General features: G+C 39.5%; 1 protein-coding gene across 2 annotated transcripts in view; it reads left to right on the top strand.

Moving 5' to 3' along the window:
- The window catches only part of ADAMTSL1 (ADAMTS like 1), a 198882-nt gene that overhangs the window by 85008 nt on the left and 94385 nt on the right, over positions 1-19489 (top strand). For both annotated transcript variants that reach the window (XM_087742441.1, XM_087742442.1), the window contains 4 exons: positions 6671-6721; positions 10936-11140; positions 12417-12564; positions 16552-16636. In XM_087742441.1, the coding sequence (XP_087598567.1) occupies positions 6671-6721; positions 10936-11140; positions 12417-12564; positions 16552-16636 (489 nt within the window). The remainder of the gene's footprint in view (positions 1-6670; positions 6722-10935; positions 11141-12416; positions 12565-16551; positions 16637-19489) is intronic.

The raw sequence follows: 19489 nt of genomic DNA, 5'->3' as shown, positions 1-19489 counted from the left end.
AAAAGCACACAAAAGACTGCTAGGATATTATGGCCATTCATAGTAACCCAGAGTAGTGAGAAGTCCCCAATATACTTGGTGATGTGAAACCGTATATAATTTCCTGGGCAAGAGTGCAGGACATGTGCATGATAACTTTTATATATTTCCTTCAAAAGAAAAGGAAGTAGTAATAAGTAAATATGCATGATTAAAAGGGCAACATAGAGTATCCTCTTAATCAGTAACAGGGGTCTCACTTCATTACAAATTGACAGCTGAAGCAGGAAATTGCCAAATGCATACTTTTTTGCTTGTTATCAGCTCCCCTAAAGTTATTATATTAGATAGCAATTATACGCCAAGTATCACAGCAGTGCAGTGTTCCCATTTTCCCTACATTCTTTCTGGAAGATGAACAAAATTGGAGTGCTGGTATGTTCCTGAATGACGGGCTGCACTTTCTGATTTACACAGTAACAGCTATAGACTGCAGTGATGAGAGGGATCTGAGACACAATGACTCATTTATTGTTATTTCCCTCAGCTGGGACATATGATAGATTTAAACTTTGTTTTGAATACTCTTTCACATAAAGTGTACCACAGTTGACGCAGATACTGGAGTTTTTGACAACACCCCAGCTTTTTGCATGGATGTCGGACACTGGTCATGACAATGCCCTTTCCTGATCTCTGCCTCAGGCAAATGGTAATTTCTGTGGATTTGCATTTTTACTTAAGTTCTTAATTTGTTACAGGGAGGTTGAGAAAGCCTTTCTGCCTTGCAGTGCTCTCTGAACCTTGGTTGCCTCTGATTCCTGGGTCTGGTCTCAATTTCCACAGCCAATGATATGCATATGAATGATAGCCATTCCAGGGGAAGATGAGACATGAAGGTTTTAGCTCTCAAAGCAGAAGGGAGAAGCCTTTTCCGCCAGCATGGTTGAAGTTGCATGTGCTGGAAAAATGAGACTGTTATTAGCAAAAAGTATGCTGCCTGCAAATGAGAGAGCACAGTCAACAAACCTCAACCATTCCAACTGTATATTTATGGAGGGTGATTTTTGAACAGTTCAGAATTTACTGAGGAACTACCAAGGTTGCTGGAGAAACGAGCTAAAGAAGTGATGCATTATGCATGAAAAAAGGGGGCGAGAAGTTTAGGAGGCCAAAACCAACTCAGAGCAGAAGGAAAGGAACCACCGGGTAAGTTTTTGGGAAGGCTCAATTGGAAATAGTGATACATTGGAGTAGAAATGGCAGTACGTATGCCTCCAAATACAGGAGTTGTAGATGGAGCTGATAGCAGTGGAAGTGTTCTGGTAGTTGTAATTGGGGTCACCTGAGTTCAAGAGCAGGATAAAAATGAGCTGCAGATACTCCTAATGCCTAAAGAGGCAATTTTCTTCTCAAGATAAATAGACAAAACCATGAATTTTTGGGCAGGTAAAAGGCATTTAAATTAAGCTAGAAAATTATTTTGTCAGAACAGGTAGGGAGGGTGGGCCAGGAAGCATTCATCAAAGTGTTAAAAGACGTGAATAGCAGAACAAATTCAGCTCTAAGGAGATAGTTCATATTAAAGAAAGAAAGGCAGAAAGGAGCTGTCAGGATGCATCAGATAACAAACTGTAAGGTGGGAAACTAGTTCTTGCACTGCTATGAGCACCAAATACAGGTATCTGTCTGCCCAAGATGAAGTTACAGGAAATGTAGTCTATTTAAGTCCTAGAAGAGACCAAAACTGCAGCAAGTAGTAAGATAGTCACTCACAGAGTTTTTCACTGGATATTCAGCTGTGAACATTTAGTAGTGGAAAATAGCAACAAATTTCCATCTTTGTATCAAACACTGCTCACCCAAACCACCATAAAAATATTAAACTGAATAAAAAAGGGAGAAGATTTTTAGAACAATTACAGTCATGCTACAGGAAGGAAGTACTCTTGCTGCTTCCAACTGATGACACCCATTTCAAGCCCTGTAAAGAAATTAATTTTTAGCAATCTATGGTAATGATAAGTAAACCATATGTTGCTTAGAATTTGAAATCTGTACACCATGAACAAAGCATTTATTATAAAGGTGAAATACTGTTGTGCTGAACAGACATGCTGCCTAAAGTATGAGATTTTTTTGGAGGTTGACACAGAAGGATAGCTTTCTCGGCAGTCCTTTGCATTTTTAGTAGGCTATTTAAGTGTCCACTGACATTCAATTTAAAAATATTTAGGTAGAGGACATCGGCCTTTACCAATCCATAAAACACTAAGACCATATAAAAGGATATATAAATACGGAATACATGGTAGTTCTTCACGTTCCACACTGATAGTGTGTAATGTGATAAGATAATCACAATACTATCTATATCTCAGGATTAAGCATGGTGATCCAGAAAACGGAAATGTACCTCATACTGGTAGCATAACTGAGAATTACGATATTCTCTATCTGCAAAAGTAGGCATTCAAAAGCCACCATTGCCCATACTGTGGTGTTACTGTAGATGTCATCTACCCCAGCTCTGAATGGAAACAGTGATAGTTTTACAGAGTGACACATGCGAGACATTAACAGATACAGTTTATCTGAGGGCCTTGATACCTGTTTCTCAGGGCAGAAAGCGTTCTTGTAGGACAAGGTGATAATGTCACACTGTGGCATCTTCACAGAGCACTGTGAGGAGAGGGTGCAGTGTCACACACTGCCTTAGCATCAGGATTTGTAGTGTTAAACTGGAGACTTTTTCACAAGCCTGTCACCTGTCCAGTGATAATCATAGCTCTCAGGGAGATGCTGGCTCAGATGCTAAACTCTCGTCTTTTGTGATGAACTTTTTCAGGTCTTCCAAGTGTTTCCTTTCACTTAATGAATAAGCTGTCCACAGCCAACTGAAGCTGCTTCAACTTTTTATTGTTATTTGCCAATTGCTATTAATATCTTAGACATACTTTGGACCAATGTTTAGATGGCATAGTCCCTGCCATGCAGACCTTTTACTCTCAAGTTGGACAGATTTCAGTGAAGATCTAAATCTTCGCTGTGCGAGTCCCCATCAGGAAAGAGGTGTAAGAGTTCCAACCACCCAGGAGTGCAGGCAGCCCTGTGGCTGCAGTACTGCAGGTAGGAAATCACATGGAAAACAGAGCCCACAGCAGAAGTGAAGTCTGTGAGCCAGAGGTGTGTGAGTGTCCTGCAGAGGTTGGGCACTGGCACGGCAGGGTGCGGGAGCTCCAGCGCAGGACTGGCAGGTGCCTCTACCCACTCCCAGCCTCCGCACACAGTTCCCATGCAGGATCACACCACCCTGAGGCATCTCAGGGGAGAGATGCCCTTTCTCTCTGCTGGCTTTTCTCCCGGCTCTAGCTCCCATGCCTGTGCTCGGCTCAGCAGGTCCCCAACCCAAGAGCCATGGGCCTGCAGGAGAGGCTGGTGGGAAGGGCTGGCACCTTGTCAGAGAGAGAGTCATCAGGGAGCTACAGGAGAAAGGCATTCATGCCTGCCAGTTGTACTAAGCGGGTAGCTTAAGGAGGAAAACGAGCTACTGGGGAAGACGATGCCAAACATGACTTTCAAGGAATGCGGGTACAGGCACCCATCCCAGGCAAAAGCCAAATGTTTGCAGAGATGGCAGATCTGGGTGCTGCACACCCACCTCTAGTATGTGCAGCTCCTGCTCCAGCTGGACGTGTCTTGGAAGAGCAACTGTGCTGAAGCTCCCAGCACTCAGGAGGAGAACAAACCAGTCTGCAGAGTATATGACACAATTTGTTGGGCTGAAAGGCCTGGGAGGTTTCAGACATATGAGACAACAGATCTTTAAAATAATTTTCTTTGTGCTCCTGCTCCTGCCAGAGCAGGTTTGCTCTAGGTGTTGTGTGAAGGGTCCTGCTAGCTACCCCCATGTGAGCCAGAAATCTCAGTGTAGTGGAGGAATTTTTATCATTTGGTTTGTTCATTTAGCACACCATCCCCTTTGCATTGTCTGAGTAATGTACAGTGAACAAAGCCCATAAACTAGATCTCTTCGATCTTTTTGTATGAGTACGATGGACTGATAGATTAACAGAATTTAAACCACTTTGTCCAGTCGAAAAGTACAGGATTCAACCAAAGTAATCTCTAAGATGTTTCTTAAATAGTTCACTTAAGCTTTTTTTTTTTTTTTTTTTTTTTTTGTGGAACACACACAAAAAACCACACAAGACTGGCTAGGAAAGATGCAGTTGCCATTAGCAGTACAATGACCATCTGCTGTTCTGTTGTATCTTCAAGCCAATTTTTGAAGTCATAAATCAAGCCATTGTGTATTATTGTGGGGGTCTTTTTCCTCACTGTGTACATGGGACTCACCTTTCTGGGGATCGCTATCTTGCGGTAACAGAATGAGAGCCTTTGGCAGCCACTCACATATGCAGAAGGGCAGTGTCTGTAATTCTGTGGAGCTCTATACTGTTTACAGAAATGCAATTTATGTATGCCAAGTTCTTTAAGGGTCAAACCTTTCCAATGACAATATTAATCTAGTGCTTTGTAAATGTTATTTAATCTTCATAACAGTGTTTGGATGTGGTACGGTTATTTCCATTGGAATGGCCTTGGATATTATGCATTCTAATGCATGTAGACCTGGATTATGCATACAGACCATGTTTATTAGATAGAAAACATTTCTCACAGCAATGAGTGAGAAATGTTTTGAAATATGTTTCTTCCTTAGGCAGTAGATGCTTTTATAGTATAATTATTTCATTTCTGAACTTGGTGTATTAATCTTTTTTCCAACCACTCCTCAGCAAGCTGATGAGCTGGAAAGTGCAAAAGCCTTCAGAGTGGAACTTCAGCAACAGTGGTAGAAGAGTCAGAAAAACAGCAGAGATTCCCAAAAGCATGAGGAAAAAAAAAACCCTCAGAAAAAGTCCCCTTCCATCTTCTTAAAATACTAGTACACAATTTCTCAAACTTCTCCAGGCATTTACCCATCAAGTTAAGTCTGAAAAGACTTGTTCATTGGCCATAGTCTAAATGACCCCTTTGTCTTTTCCAAAATTTCCCAGTGCCAGAACTGCTTCTCCTAGATGTTTAGATTTTTGTGGAGACAGGCAGCTCTCTGAAGATGCAAATATGCACACTCACTCAGAGGGCTTCTGTGGCTGCAGAGGCTGCTTATCTTAGAGGGAGCTGTCTAGTCCCCATCACACATTCCCAGGGCTCCAGCATCTTCCTGCGCTTTAGCTGGAAAATTCCAGCATGCTGACCCGGTGCTGACTCCTCACTGTGAAAACACAATGGGATCCATTCTCCTGTTGTGGACAAGTTATGCACATAAAAACCCTGTTGACTGAAAGGAGAATAGACCCCTTTAGCCTTAGCATGACAAGAGTCCTTTGAAAGCTTACAGCATTTTTCAGTGAACTGTGTTGAGGATGGAGAATACTTTCTCCCTTCCCCCTCCTTTGCTTCTTCCTCCTTGCAGAAATCTGTAGCAGCATATCTAGCACCTCTCATCTATATAAGACTCTCACAAACCACCTGCATTCTTTGCAGTCAGTTTCCTCTCTCCATAATTTGGGTAGGGACACACTTTTGATTTTAATGCAACTGGCATTCACTCTTTGATGGTTCTGCCCACCTGCACCATCCAAATCCACTGTAGTATGGTGGCTTTGATGAAACTGATAGATGAGGTGCTCTGGGATCATCTATTTGATGTTAATAGATATGCCTGATAATTGGGACACAACATGGATAGAGTTACTCTGAGTTAGAATCTATAAAAAGTGCAGATAAAAGATGAAATTCCAGACTAGCAACTCAGTGAGACCCTGTAGTTGCCAACAAGTCAAGTGGCATCTGTCTCACACATAACTGGCATGATGATGGTTCAGATGATAATTACTAATTTTGATCTATGCTGTTGTCTTCTATAACCTTTAGATGTTATATTATTTAGATATTATACCAATTACACTACAGCAAACCACTCCGACCAGTCACAACACCACCAATAAAAAACAACCTGACATGTTACTCTTCTCTCCAGCTCCGTCTTTCTTTCAGAAAAACCCAAATAAAGAAGCAGGTTCTGAAGATGAATGAAATTGGACTGATTTAAGGTGGAGAGACAAGAATGGCAGATTTGAATTCTTGCACTGGGATTGCCAGAATTTCTAATCCCGGCCCCTGTAAAAGCAGACATTTTATCCGAAGGGCAGAAACAACCATATAATAGTTTAAAAAAGGGTTTGATCTAGAGCACTTTGAAGGAGATGGAAGTTCCCCTGTTGTCTTCAGTAACTTTGGATCCAAGCTGCAAGAAAGTATTAAGTGTAGAAATTCTTTTTTTTTTAATGGCAGATAGTAACCTCATAAATTTAAACAATACTTGGACAACTCATTTGGGTCACTTGTGATAATGGACGGCTTCTTAGTCAAACAGTAATATAATCATAAGAATAAAGTAGTAATCAGTGGTTTGTTCTTTGAATGACTCCAAAACTGTAAGATGGGAACATAAATTTTGTTTCAAATGTGATAGCAACTTAGGAAAAATATCTTGTTTGGTTGTTTTGGGTTTTTTTTTTTTTTGGTATTGTGTAAAAAAAGTTGTATAATGTAATCATTTAGTGTTTATTTTATTATGTGTACCTTCTACTCAGAGGGTTGGCATTATTGTTCCTAACAGTGATGGATACAAGCAGATCATGCCCTATGACCTCTACCATCCCCTTCCTCGGTACGTAAAACAGTCAACCAGATGCTAGGATTAACAAATACATTTGCTTCTTTTTTTCTCTTCTCTGCATTTCTGTTTTGGTCTCAAACTAAGTTAACAGATGCTGCTTTTCTCTTGCTCTGAACTCCCGCAAATTAACCTAGAGATGTTCAAGTGCTAACCTATTGTTATAAATTCTGTTGATGTAGAACTGAAACAATATTCTAGCTGAAGCAGCAATACAGACTTATTAAGTGTGTGGTCCCTTTCTTTCTCTGTTTCCTCACCCCCCCACCTCGCCTTTTGTCTCACACCTTTCCTTATCATAGAATAGAATACCAGGTTGGAAGGGCCCTCAGGGATCATCTGGTCCAACCTTTCTAGCACAGTCTAGACGAGATGGCCCAGCACCATGTCCAGCTGAGTCTTAAATGTGTTCAGCATAGCGGAGTCAACCACTTCCCTGGGGAGATTATTCCAATGATCGACTGTTCTCATTGTGAAAAATCCTTTTTCTTCCCTTTATTCATCTCTGAACATGACTATAACCTGTGGCTTTGTAATGAGCCATCAGACTTTCTCTCTCTCCCTAGTGGTGCTGCTTCTTGTGTGCTTATAAATCGTGAGATTTGGGGTTTAGACAGTCTTAGTGTTGTGTTCTGATCCTGCAAACCCATGGTAATGCCTTCCCCAGGGACATTGATCCATTGGCTTTTCTAAGAAATCAGAGATCAGGGCAGGAATAGGATCAAGACCTGATTTGTATTATTAATTATCTCACAGTTAAAATGTGTTTCATGTAAGACTTGAGATTCTCATGGAAATAATCACATGAGTAATTACTCTTAAAGCAGTGAATAAGACTGGTGCTGATAAAAATGTTTGGTAGCTGAAGGATAATAACCTTTTGGTTTTGAAATACTGCCTGGACATGCAATAGTATTGTGCTGTGTTTCCTTCTTCATTAATTTATTGTGGCATGGAGTATGAAATCACAGAAAGAACCTGCTAGGCAACTTGTTAATCTCATCCTGGTGAGGAAATTACCTTCCTCAAACCATGGTGAGGCCTAATGCAGAGAGCTTTCAGCATCAGTGTGCAAGCGCCGTGCATTCATGTTCAACAGAGTCTCCAGCCAAATCATGGACCCACCCCAAACTGTGAGTGAGAAGACAAGGAGGAGAGCAGCTTACTTGCCAAGCATTGTGGCTGCAGTTCATGCTGACACCCTTTACCAATGATCTGTGTAATTTGGATTAGGCTTTTCTTTTCCTAGTTAAGTGCTTATGGTTATGTACACACAGCCATTATCACCAAATATTCACAAGATATACTTATAAAATATATCCCTGCATCTAATTCCTTTTTTCTGGAAATCACTTTTCTCTGTTCTTTATTTTTAAAAAAACCACATACATACCTCCTAACCTCAAAAATTAAACCTCTGTTAGTAAGGAATATAGAAATTAGAATATTAATACAGGGCTTAACGCTCTAGCTTTGAATAAGACAAATTTTATTTCAATTGTGTACAAAGGGTATGTACATTGACAAAAGATGGAGAACAATTTTATATCAGAGGATGATTCAGCAGTACGTAACAGTGGTAGGACTCTATTTAAGGAAAAAGCATCCTGAACTGTCATCTAGGCAGAGGCCTTTTTACTGCTGAAGAAAATCCAAAATAAAGGATCAAAATGCCCTGAGGTATTTGGCTTTTAGTAACACTGAAAAGAAAAAAAAGAATCATTCCCTGAAAATGATCAAAAGGCTAAAACTGTTTCTCAAGCTGTTCTGGATTATGGTCTTGCCCTGTAACAGTCCGCTTACATCCACTCTCTCAGCTGCACTATTCTTTAGACCCCTGCCATCAATTGCCCAGGCTGCAACTGTTGGCTGGGACCTCTGCCCCCCTTTTTCCTTCTGCTGTTGCACTGCTTCTCCTCTTCTCCCTCTCCCCCCACTCCCATGTGTGCTCCTATGAACCCACGAACAGGGCTCAGGTCTTCCTCCCTTGCCCAGAGAGGGAAGACACAGCCACATGTCTCTTTCTTTGCCAAACCTCAAAGGCAGCAGAAACTGAACAGACCACAAAGCTGGCATGAGACAGGGCCAAGTAAGGGGGATAAAAAATGTCTTTCCACTGAACCTGCAGAGTTTAGGCAAAAAACCCCAGTCAAACGAAAAAAAAATCAACCAAACCAGAGAGGTCCTGGTTGCATTACCTGTCTGAGACTGGCACCTAATACCAGGGACAGAGGAGAGCGACAAACACTCCAAGAGAAGTGGAGAGCAAATCTGGGAAGGCACCTTTGCAAGATTTCCCTAGTGCAGTCCCTCAGCCTTGAATTTTATCATGAAGAGAGAAAGGTATGGTTCAGTGGATATAGTGCTTACTTTTAAGGCACCACCAATTCCCTTCACAAATTCTTGGTCAATGTTGCACCCTTTGTACCTCAAAAGGAGCTGTGACACTTGCTTTAAGAGCTGTGCAGTGGTGAAACTTAACATTCCTATCTTGCACTCATACAAAACCTGAGGATCAAACTGCTTGCCTAGACCTAAGCTGCTTGGTATTGCTGAGGTTACCAAAGGTATCTGGAAACCTGTCCAAAAGACTCCAGGGAATTCCCTGGTGCCACATCTCTTTTATGCCCGGGAAAAGCTGGCTCAGGCTGGCTGCAGCAGTTTCTGCTGTTGATGAGTTTCAGTTTGAGGGCTCTTCATGTAGATTTGTGGTAGTGAGAAACCTTAGCTGTATGCTGGGAAACTTGTTCAGCAGAGCCACAGGTAATACATATGAACTCAAAACATTGCTAAAATTACCCATTCATGACATATGTGGCTTATATTGAGCACATGATGATGGATATTGCAGGGTGTAAACATTGTTTCACCGCTTCTTCGTGATAATTGTAGAATTAATCAGTGGCTTTACCATTCATAAACAGCTATTAACATAAGCCATTTCACATTGAGTTTTATGGCACTTTCAGCCAGTAGCCACGTGTGGGTAGTACTTACATGTACTGGAGCAGATGAGAAAAAGATGGGTTGATATGATGAAAAATCAGAGGGAAAGATAAGCATTTTTCATATTGCTTAACAATCTTGATGATCTTGTAATTGTTAGTTAATAAAAATAATTCCTTTGTTTTAAGTGGGAGAAAAAATCCTCACCTTTCACTTTTTTCCCTTCTTGCCTGAAAGAAGAAGGTGGGTTTTTTTTCTGTAAAAACAATTTTTTAAAGTCAAAAAATGAAAACTTATGACCAAAATCATTGTTTCAAACATTATTTCTAATGTCTTTATCAAAAGGACATTTGCCTTTGGAAAAAAAAAAAAATTGTAAAATGTTTCCAGGTTGATACAACATGCACACTTTTCTACTGTCAGGCATACACAGGATTATACAGGAAGAGCCACACTGGATCATAACAGTCTCTGTGACAATGGCTTGAATATAAGAGAGGAAATACCAGACTATTCTATGTGGGCAGACATGTATACATATAAAATAATACATACATTATTGTATATGCATCACTGTAAAAAAAGGATTATTCTCATAAGTATGCATAGCTTTTCAGAATATATACATTGTTCTGTGGATTTGTCATTACATTCTCAAATGGCACCTGTAGAGAAAAGATGATTTCCCATTTCCTCTCGCCGCCTCAACTGTAAGGAAACAAGACCCACGTGGTTTATCCATCAGAGGCCATGTATCCTATCAGTATAGTCACGTCTTCTTTTTGCTAATTTCCTCCCATCTTCTTTTTTTTCCTCAACTCAGTTGTTTCCCTGAAAAGAAACACTACTGTTTCCCTGTATGTTCATGCAAAAAGAACATCAGCTTCAGAGCACACTGAGCTTCCAGTTATTTGTGACAAAGATTCCTCAGAACATGACAAATTGTGAAGATATGATAATCCAAACAATTAAATAAAAGGAATTAAGTTGAAAGTATGTTGAGTTTCTGTGGTAGTAGTCACTGGGTTAGTGGGAAAGAGGAGATTTCATATCACTAATCTGTGACTTAAAGACAGCAGCCATGAGAGTGCTTTGCTGTTAGGCCATTTATGAAAACATATATGTGATTAATTTTTACTGACATTATTCAGAAAAAAACCTCCCTGCAGATAGCAGTTTATGCATTTGGGGGATGCGGGTGGGGGTGGGGGCAGCAGGCGTTCCTTTTCCTGATGTCTTTCTGGGGTTTTTTTGTTCCCCAGGTGGGAAAGTACACCCTGGACTGCCTGTTCCTCATCCTGTGGAGGGGGCATTCAAAGCCGCAGCGTCTCATGTGTGGAAGAAGATATTCAGGGACATATCAGCCCCGTGGAGGAATGGAAATGCATGTATACTCCAAAGATGCCTGTTGTCCAGCCTTGCAATATTTTTGACTGCCCAAAGTGGCTTGCTCAGGAATGGTCTCCGGTAACCAGCTTAGCTTTGTTGGTTTTGTATTTACTGCACTAGGAATATACCTTAAATTATAGTTTAGTGAGCTTGTGGAAGTAGGAACATTCACTACTTCCTTGCCTTATTACTATTACCTCTGTTTTAAATTATGCAATTTGTCTAATTGCAAAGTAAATACTCAGGAATAATGTATTAATAGGATTAACATGATTAAGGAGAATGATGGAAAACTAAATCAGATCTGTAATGTTAATTAGTGACCTTCTACTAATAATAGACTGGAAACATAAATGAAATGCAGAAAACAAAACCAGTAAACATGTAATGGTATATCTTTATCACAACTTTTCAGTCATAAATTGAATATCATGAATTACTGAGGTATTTCTGGAAATATGTAAAGCCATAAATGACTCTGCTTTTCGATGCTTGTAGTTGTCTGTTCCTGACTCACCCTTCCTTCTGTACAAAAGTAAATGTCTTTTTGAAATGTCTTTCTACAAAAGTAGAAAAGTACTTTGATTTTGTACATAAAGACAATAATCTTGAATGTAGTTTCTCACCACCCCAGTTTCTCAACAAATAAAATGGGTTTCAGAAGCTAAGCTAGCTCAACCACACATGAGGTGTTCTTGACTAATTGCAAAGTGTTTAGTGATTTCCAGATGAAAGCTGCTACCCAAGAGCAAAGTAACATTGGTAGTATCCACAGCCCTCCCCACTCGTTGGTAGTTTTGATCCTCTCCCATGCAACCACTTCTGAAACAATCTGTACAGGGGGAAAAACTGATGTACCTTACCAAAAATACATGAAAAAACACCTAAGAAAGTGTCTGAGGTTAAAAAGCCCAAGTAGTTTCCCATTCTGTTTGGTGCCATGGTCCAAAATAGCTGAGTGTCACCCCTGTTAACCCATAAACTCCAGTACTTTGTGCAAGCAAAGCAGAGTATCTCCAGATGAAACTGACAGGGTGTTACTGAGTATATCCGATATGGGATGGATGGCCACAAACCAAGCAGCCAACACTGAGGGAGTGACACTGCAAGAGAAATCCAGCGGCAAAATGTCCAAACCAACTAAATGTGCAGAGTCAAAAGGCAAAAATTTCTGACGATTTTATACCTTGTCCATAACTACCAAATATTATGAATAATTTGTGTTCAGGGTTGGATGTTTCTGCATCATGGTTTGCTCTCTGATGTACACATACTTCTATTGAGTATTCCCCTTTTATTTATCACTCCTGTGATGTATCACATGCACCTTTTTTTTCTTTTTTTTTTTCCCCAGTGCACTGTGACCTGTGGACAAGGACTCAGATACCGTGTGGTCCTTTGCATTGATCACAGGGGGATGCATACAGGAGGCTGTAGTCCTAAAACAAAGCCACACATAAAAGAAGAATGCATTGTACCCACTCCTTGCTACAAACCCAAAGGTAATGAGGCAGAAAGATTCTCATAAATTTTTCAGAGCTCTTCCATGTTGAGGAGTTTTGTTTTGTTGCTGGTAGCACTGTTTAGACCTGTACTGAGTTGTGAATTTGCACCTTTAAGGCCTGTTATTCCTACTCCAGTCTGCCTGCTAGCATCTTGGAGTGAATGCTGGCCCCTTCCTCTTTCTTACAAACTCTGCGGTTTTCACTGTTAATTTGTGATCCAGCCGACTAAGCAATATAAATGTAAATTTGACCATAGTGTAAGCAGGTTTGACCTCACTGATTGTGTCTGGGCTAAATTTGCCCTGTATTTTAGAAGAAATTAAATATATAAATAACATTTATCATAGATAAATGTAACTGTAATTTTAAACTGCCTGTTCATAACTTGGAGCTTGAAATAGGTCAGAAGCAAACATTATACATCCCAACATGAAGTTCCTCCTACTAGCAAGGCTGCAAAATTTGGCAGACTGTTAGACTTGAAGCAACTTATAGCAAGGAGTACTCACAATTTGTATAGAAATGTTTCTTGTCTTGGGCCTCAGACAGAGAGTAATACTGGGGTAAATCCCCCACATTTTGTTCAGAGAAGGAGGAAATATTTTTGGAGCTTTTTGGAGGTTCTTATGGGGTGGGAATGCTGGAAAAAGACCTGGAGGCTGGATTGGATTAATGGGTAGTGGCCAGGTGCAGAAGACACAGGTATTTGACCTTTTCCACAGATGTATGAGTGTGCATGTGTTTGTGCATGTATAGAGCTCTATCAATACAACCTTTGTGTCTGTATGCTGACTAGCTTCTGGAAATTTCCGGGCTACAGCAATGCAGGTGAACTTAATTTCCCTAAACTGGAGACTTAAACCCCACCATAAGAAGAAATCAATTCCTTTTAAAAAATGAATTGCTATCCTGATACATATTAAGAGCATTTATTATGAAGCCCTTTGAAATAAGTGACCTGTGACCTCGTGCTGATCCAAGATGGAACAGTGAAATTTGGAATTTTAATTTCTGCACTCAGTGGCCAATGATGGGTGCACTTGTCCAATTTCAAGATTCCAGTTTATCTGGACCATGAGAATTCACTGTGTCTGTCAGCCACCAAAGTGGCAAAAACGAGACACAGAGCCTCTGGGGAGCAATGGGTATGTTTGTGCTGTATTTTGCTGTCCGACATGACCTCACTCCATCCACCTTCCAAGATGAAAAAAACAAGGCCCTGTGACTCTGTTAACATGACTCTGAGCCTCATATGGAGATTCAGTGGGTTTGGGCTCAGTCAGTCCATTGCTTTTATGGGACTTTATCTGTTTATGCTGTTCAGAGCACAGGTAAAGCAAGATCCTGTCTGTCTGCAGCATGCAGTGTAAGCAAAATGCAGTAGGACACCAAAAAATCAGGTGTTGCAAACCACCCACAACTGACTTGTGTCTAGGGAACCTGAGAAAAGTGCAAGACCAGGTAGGAAAGCTTTGCTTGCCTGCATCTGTCAAGAAGTGTCTTCCAATGGGACTTGTCTGGGAACAAAGTAAATTGCTGTTTGCTGGAAGCCCACCCTTGTAACAAAGTGGCATCTTTACCCTCAATAAACGCTGATGCTGCCCTTTGCAGTACATACATGATTAATTTCTGATTGTAGGAAGTTATTTCTTTCTTCCATTTTTTCCTATGGAGTGGAAGGTCCTATGCAAAACATACTGTTTTGCCTGGGTTTATTTTTACTCGTCATCTTGGTTCTGCAACGCTCTCACATCTCTCCGTCCATAATGCAAGTGGTAATGTTTGAAGACCCATGTACCTGAATGCTGAATCATGCCTTCAGAAGAGAGTTGGACCAGATGATATCCAGAAGTCTCTTCCAATCCAAATTATTCTATTTATGTGCTGGAAGTTTGTCCTTCTTATTTCACAAATCTAGAGTTGGAAATTTAGAGTAGAAGGGGTAGCAATGTACCTCTCCTTTCTTGAATGTTTTAGTCTTAGCCTGCTTTTTCCTTCTGGAGCTAAATTAACATAAAGCAGGAAAACAATCTTCCTAGCTGACTGAAGCACCAAGGCAAAAAATGTGAAATTCCCTCTTCTTTTAACACACTGTGCTAAACAGAAATAGAATGCAAATAGTTTATGTAATTTATTTCATTTTAGTTTATTCAAGCACTAAGGCACTTTATCTTACACCAATAATGGGAAAAAACAGGATATCCCTGGATTAAGTAATGATATTTCAATTTTAATGGAGAAGGTATATTCATCTAATACAACTTGCTATATAATATAGGATTTAAGTGTTTTTACTGGAACTGTTTTATAAAAGGAGAGATTTTACTTTAATCTCCAAAAGTAAAAATTCCTCCCTAGCTTATGTTAGGAGTGCTTTTTATTCATTTTTTTGTCAAAGCACACTATACAACATCAACGTTTCTAATCCTCTAACTCATTTTACAGTGTAGATGATAATCAACTACACCTCTAAAAAAGAAAAGTTATTTTAAAAGTCACATAACAGGCAATTGTACACAAGAGCTTTTGCTTTTTACAAGCACTTGCATCCAAGCAAAAAAACACAGAAGTAAGATCTGGCTTTCCAAAACCCATAAAATAAGCTGCAGAACATATAAATAGAAATATCTCCTGCATATTTTGGATAACACATGCAGTAAAATATAGATTAAACTAAGAGCTGTGCTGGCAAATATTCATCCTTAAATGGCACTAATAAATATGTTAGAGTAAGAGCTTGGCAAGCTATTTCTGAGAGAGGCATAGTAACTCTATTACCATCCATTTTTTCCTCAGTTAATAACTTGCTGCAAGGAAATTTGCTTGACTAAACTTGCAGTAGCTGTGAAATCAAGTTGTAAGTTGTTGTTCCTCTCTGATACAACTGATGGGAAATTGTGTGTGTGTATATGAAACGTTCACTGTTGTGCACAAGAGTCACAGAAAATTCCCGACTAATCTGAATGACATTAATCTGCTCCCATTAGTGAGAACAAATCCATGCATTATGTAAACCTGAAAGGCTTAGGTGATTTGTGAGTGGCAAACAGGTCTGGCCCTGGTTCTCCTCAGTGGTCTGAGTCTCACTCCCTTTTATTTGTGGTTTTTTCCCTGATCCTAGCCCAGAATGTTTTGTTGAAATGCAGAACTCCTTCTCAAATTATAGCACTAAATTTACTCTTGCTTTATACCCCTGTAGAGCTAAAACAGCTCCGCCACCTTCAGCTAAAATACTCCACTTTTGACACTGCATGAAAGCAGAGTTTGGCTCGCGAAGCGGCATGGCCCTGCGCTCCCCAGAGCAGAGCAGCTCATTATGCTGTGCGCACATCCTGGAGGGGAAGAAAAGCAGTTCTACTGTTTTCCATCAGAAATGACAGAAAAAGTATTGAGCTCATTTTTTTAAATCCACATAGCTGATGAACTGATAAACTTAAAGTTGAAAAGTATAACTGGGCCATTTTATTACGGTTTCTCTGTTTTCCTGTGGTATCGCTCATCAAATCAGGGGTTTCTTCCTTTTTGCAATCTATCAAAAACATGCTTAATGTGTCTTGTGAAGTTCTAAAATTTAAGGGTAAACAGAGAGATTTTATACATTTTGCCTTTGCACTGTCAGTGGAGGCCTGTTACACTTTCAAGGCTCTCTCCAAAAAATACTTTCCAAAGTGTCTACTTTTACAGCCCAGTCGCATAGTCTGAAAAGTGACTTAACTTACCTTTCTGACTTTAGAACTCCATAGCCCGTCTAGCTGCACCAGCAAGCTATCTGGCCATATAACCTTATAAGCACTATAGTCCAGGTGACAAAGGAGTTTCTCTCTCTCCTGCTCTCCTTTCTGTCTCTTTCTTCATGCTCAGCCTCCATGTGGGTGAAGACACATGTGCATCACAGGCATGCTCGGCAAGAGAGGGGAGGCTGGCACACATAGCAGCATTACTGCATGCTTCCTATTTTCACACGCTTGCGTTTTTGTTCCATAGAGAAACTTCCCGTGGAAGCAAAGTTGCCATGGTATAAGCAGGCTCAAGAGCTGGAGGAAGGAGCAGTGGTATCTGAAGAACCATCGTAAGTCTTAAAAATTTGCTTACAATATGTTCTCATGATGTGGGGATCTGGGCCCTGCGCTGAACTAACACAGTCTCTTGAAATTGTATTTGGCTTTCATTAGAGTGCAAAGGCTAAACCCAACCCTGTGGAAATAAATGGGCTTAAGGCTGTGTCACACTTAGGTATGAAGAGACAGAATTCAAGAAGGCAAATGTAGATTTAATTTGAAGAAATGTTTTATTTAAGGTCCTTTACAATAATATTATAGTGAGAGTTTGTCTACCTGTGTAGTTATATGTTCCCCACTACCACTGTATCTCCGCAGCTCAGCACAATTATTTATTCTCACAATACCCCTGTGAAGTAAGAGGTAAAATACAGTGATGATTCCCCCTTGCCTCTCCCCTCAGGAACAGTGTAGTAGCAGCAAATAAGATTAATTAACTTTAGCAGAAAATAAACTAGAAACCTCAGCCCTGTGGTTTGGATTGCCTTATCATCACTCACCTCATCATTTCAGGGCTTTTCCTCTCCCTGCTCTTCCAGCTTCTTCATGGTCTTTGCCCAGCCACGTTTGCAAGATGGATCTTAGTCAGCACCTTGTACCCCATTAGTAGCTCTTCCTCCTGCTGCAGACCCTTTTGGATGGCAGGTTGGCCTATGTACTTACATTGACAGCCCCCTTGCATTAGGGCTGCCTGAAATGATGGAAACTGTACATCTGCCTCCTAAATACATAAAATTAACTCATTATATCCCTTAACTGTAACTTTTTCTTTTTCCTATTCGTTTGACTTCCATTTTGTGAAAAAATTACCATTGAGTTAGAAAGAGGTGGAGGGTAATGCTGAAGGAAAAAATATTACAATAAAAAGCTGGAAAAGAACACTTTCACTTAGGGTTGATACCTGCCTTATCAATATATCAATAAGAAAATCTGACTGTATGAATCTGACCTGGTGTAGCAAGATTCTTCAAGCTTCAGTCAAATTCAAGTTACTAGACTCAATACAGGAACATTTAAATGAAATGCAATGACCTGTGATAAGCAGAGGTGAAGTAACTAATAGCTCTGAATCATTCTATGATTCACACAGTGCTATTGAAAAAACAGTTTAGCAGTTTCTGCATGTGCTCCATTTCATTAACAGCAGGACTGCCGAAGAAGTTAGAAAAATTAAGTGGTTTAAAAAAACTCTCAGAATTTCATTCAGAATTGAGTTTTATTGTCATTTATGGATAATTAATCTTCCTTAGCCCAATAAAATTCCAATGAAATGGAAGCTGCAGTAAAACTGGCGTACCATATAAAATGTTAGCAATGAGGCTGAGAAATTAAAAATATTGTTATGATTATGGTTTGAATTTTTTATTCTGGAACTGTGATAAACTCATCCTATAATTGTAATCTCTGTACACAGCTTTAATCAGCACATGGCATTTTTTATTGCAACTGCAGCTGTGTATTGGACTAAAAAACATTGTTCATTATGCAATATAATTGCAGTTTTGACATGGTTAATCTGAATTGAAGTAATTTGAAACTGGAACAGTGAAAAAGAGCTAGAGATGTACATAATAAAGCCCTCAAAATAAAAATTATTTTAATCCAGTTGCCATATGTATACATAAATACATACATATACACACATGCATGTATACACACACATTTATACACACATATACAAACACACATAGTCATATGTGTATATAGATATTAGTAGCAGCTATCGCATGTAATATAATGAGATGTTTAATTGTTGCCAGAGTTTCGTAGACTTTGTAGGTTGATTCATTCAGCATCAAAGTCTAGAAAATTCAATATTTGCAAATGTACTCATTTTTCATTTGTAAAGTGCAGTTTGTTTTCTTGTGACTTTTCTTGTGACTATATGAAACCACTTAGTTAAAATGTGCATTTATCAAACTGTAAATAACCCCTGGAAGCATGCAGAATAAAAGGTGTATTATCAGGAAGTTTATCAAAAGGCATCATACTGTTATGTGGTCATATCTGGAACAGTTTGTTACACTAATAAATTTTTTAGATAAATTTTGTGAACAATGTCGACAGTACTGTAGAAAAAGACTATAGTAATATATATATATAAGTATGTGTAGCTTTAAATATTAACAAGAAGGGGGTTGTGAAAAAGAGGCATAACCTGCAGGGAAAGGTGAAGAAGCTTTTTTTTTATCATGATGTGTATTTCCATAAAATATTCTGGAAAACCTGATGGGTATATTACTGGTGATATTAAAACGGACCTTGAGAGATATAAAATGAAAGGAGTTTAAGAACTTTAAAATGTTTTAAGAGCAGCTATGATGCCGCCTTACTTTATAGTTTCACTGCTCTGCTGCAATAAAGGCCCTGTTCTGCAAAGACATCCTAATCCTTTTACCCCATCTCATGTAACACTTCCATGATACCAGTGGGATACTAACATAGCAATACAGTGGGGCACAGTACAGACTAGGTTCATTCTGCCACGGGGTGACATTTTGTATATTTTTTTTTTCCCTGCAAAACACAGCTCTGGGAGCATGTATAATCTTTATTTTAGGCTGATGAGAAATCAACATGACGTTAAATTAAATTCAAGTATAGGTTTTTATATGTGATGACTAACAGCTAAAATAAAGGGCACAAAGTCAGGATCTTTATGCAAACTTTCCTAAATCTTGGAGATATCCATGCCTTGTGTTTAGTTTGGAATGATTTTTAGTGATAATGCATGAGACAGAAAGACCAAATAAAAACTTAGAAAATTTGTGCTGAAAGGGCCATCCGTGCAATCCCTGTCTGTAAACCGTAACAGCCATCTGCATATTGTTCCAGAATAACTAATCTGTTGACAGTGACCTTGA

Source organism: Nipponia nippon, unplaced genomic scaffold, assembly GCF_047370975.1.
Source record: "Nipponia nippon isolate SJK-2023a ecotype South Korea unplaced genomic scaffold, ASM4737097v1 scaffold_8, whole genome shotgun sequence".
In the NCBI taxonomy this organism is placed as follows: domain Eukaryota; kingdom Metazoa; phylum Chordata; class Aves; order Pelecaniformes; family Threskiornithidae; genus Nipponia; species Nipponia nippon.
This window is presented reverse-complemented; position numbering and strand designations above follow the sequence as displayed.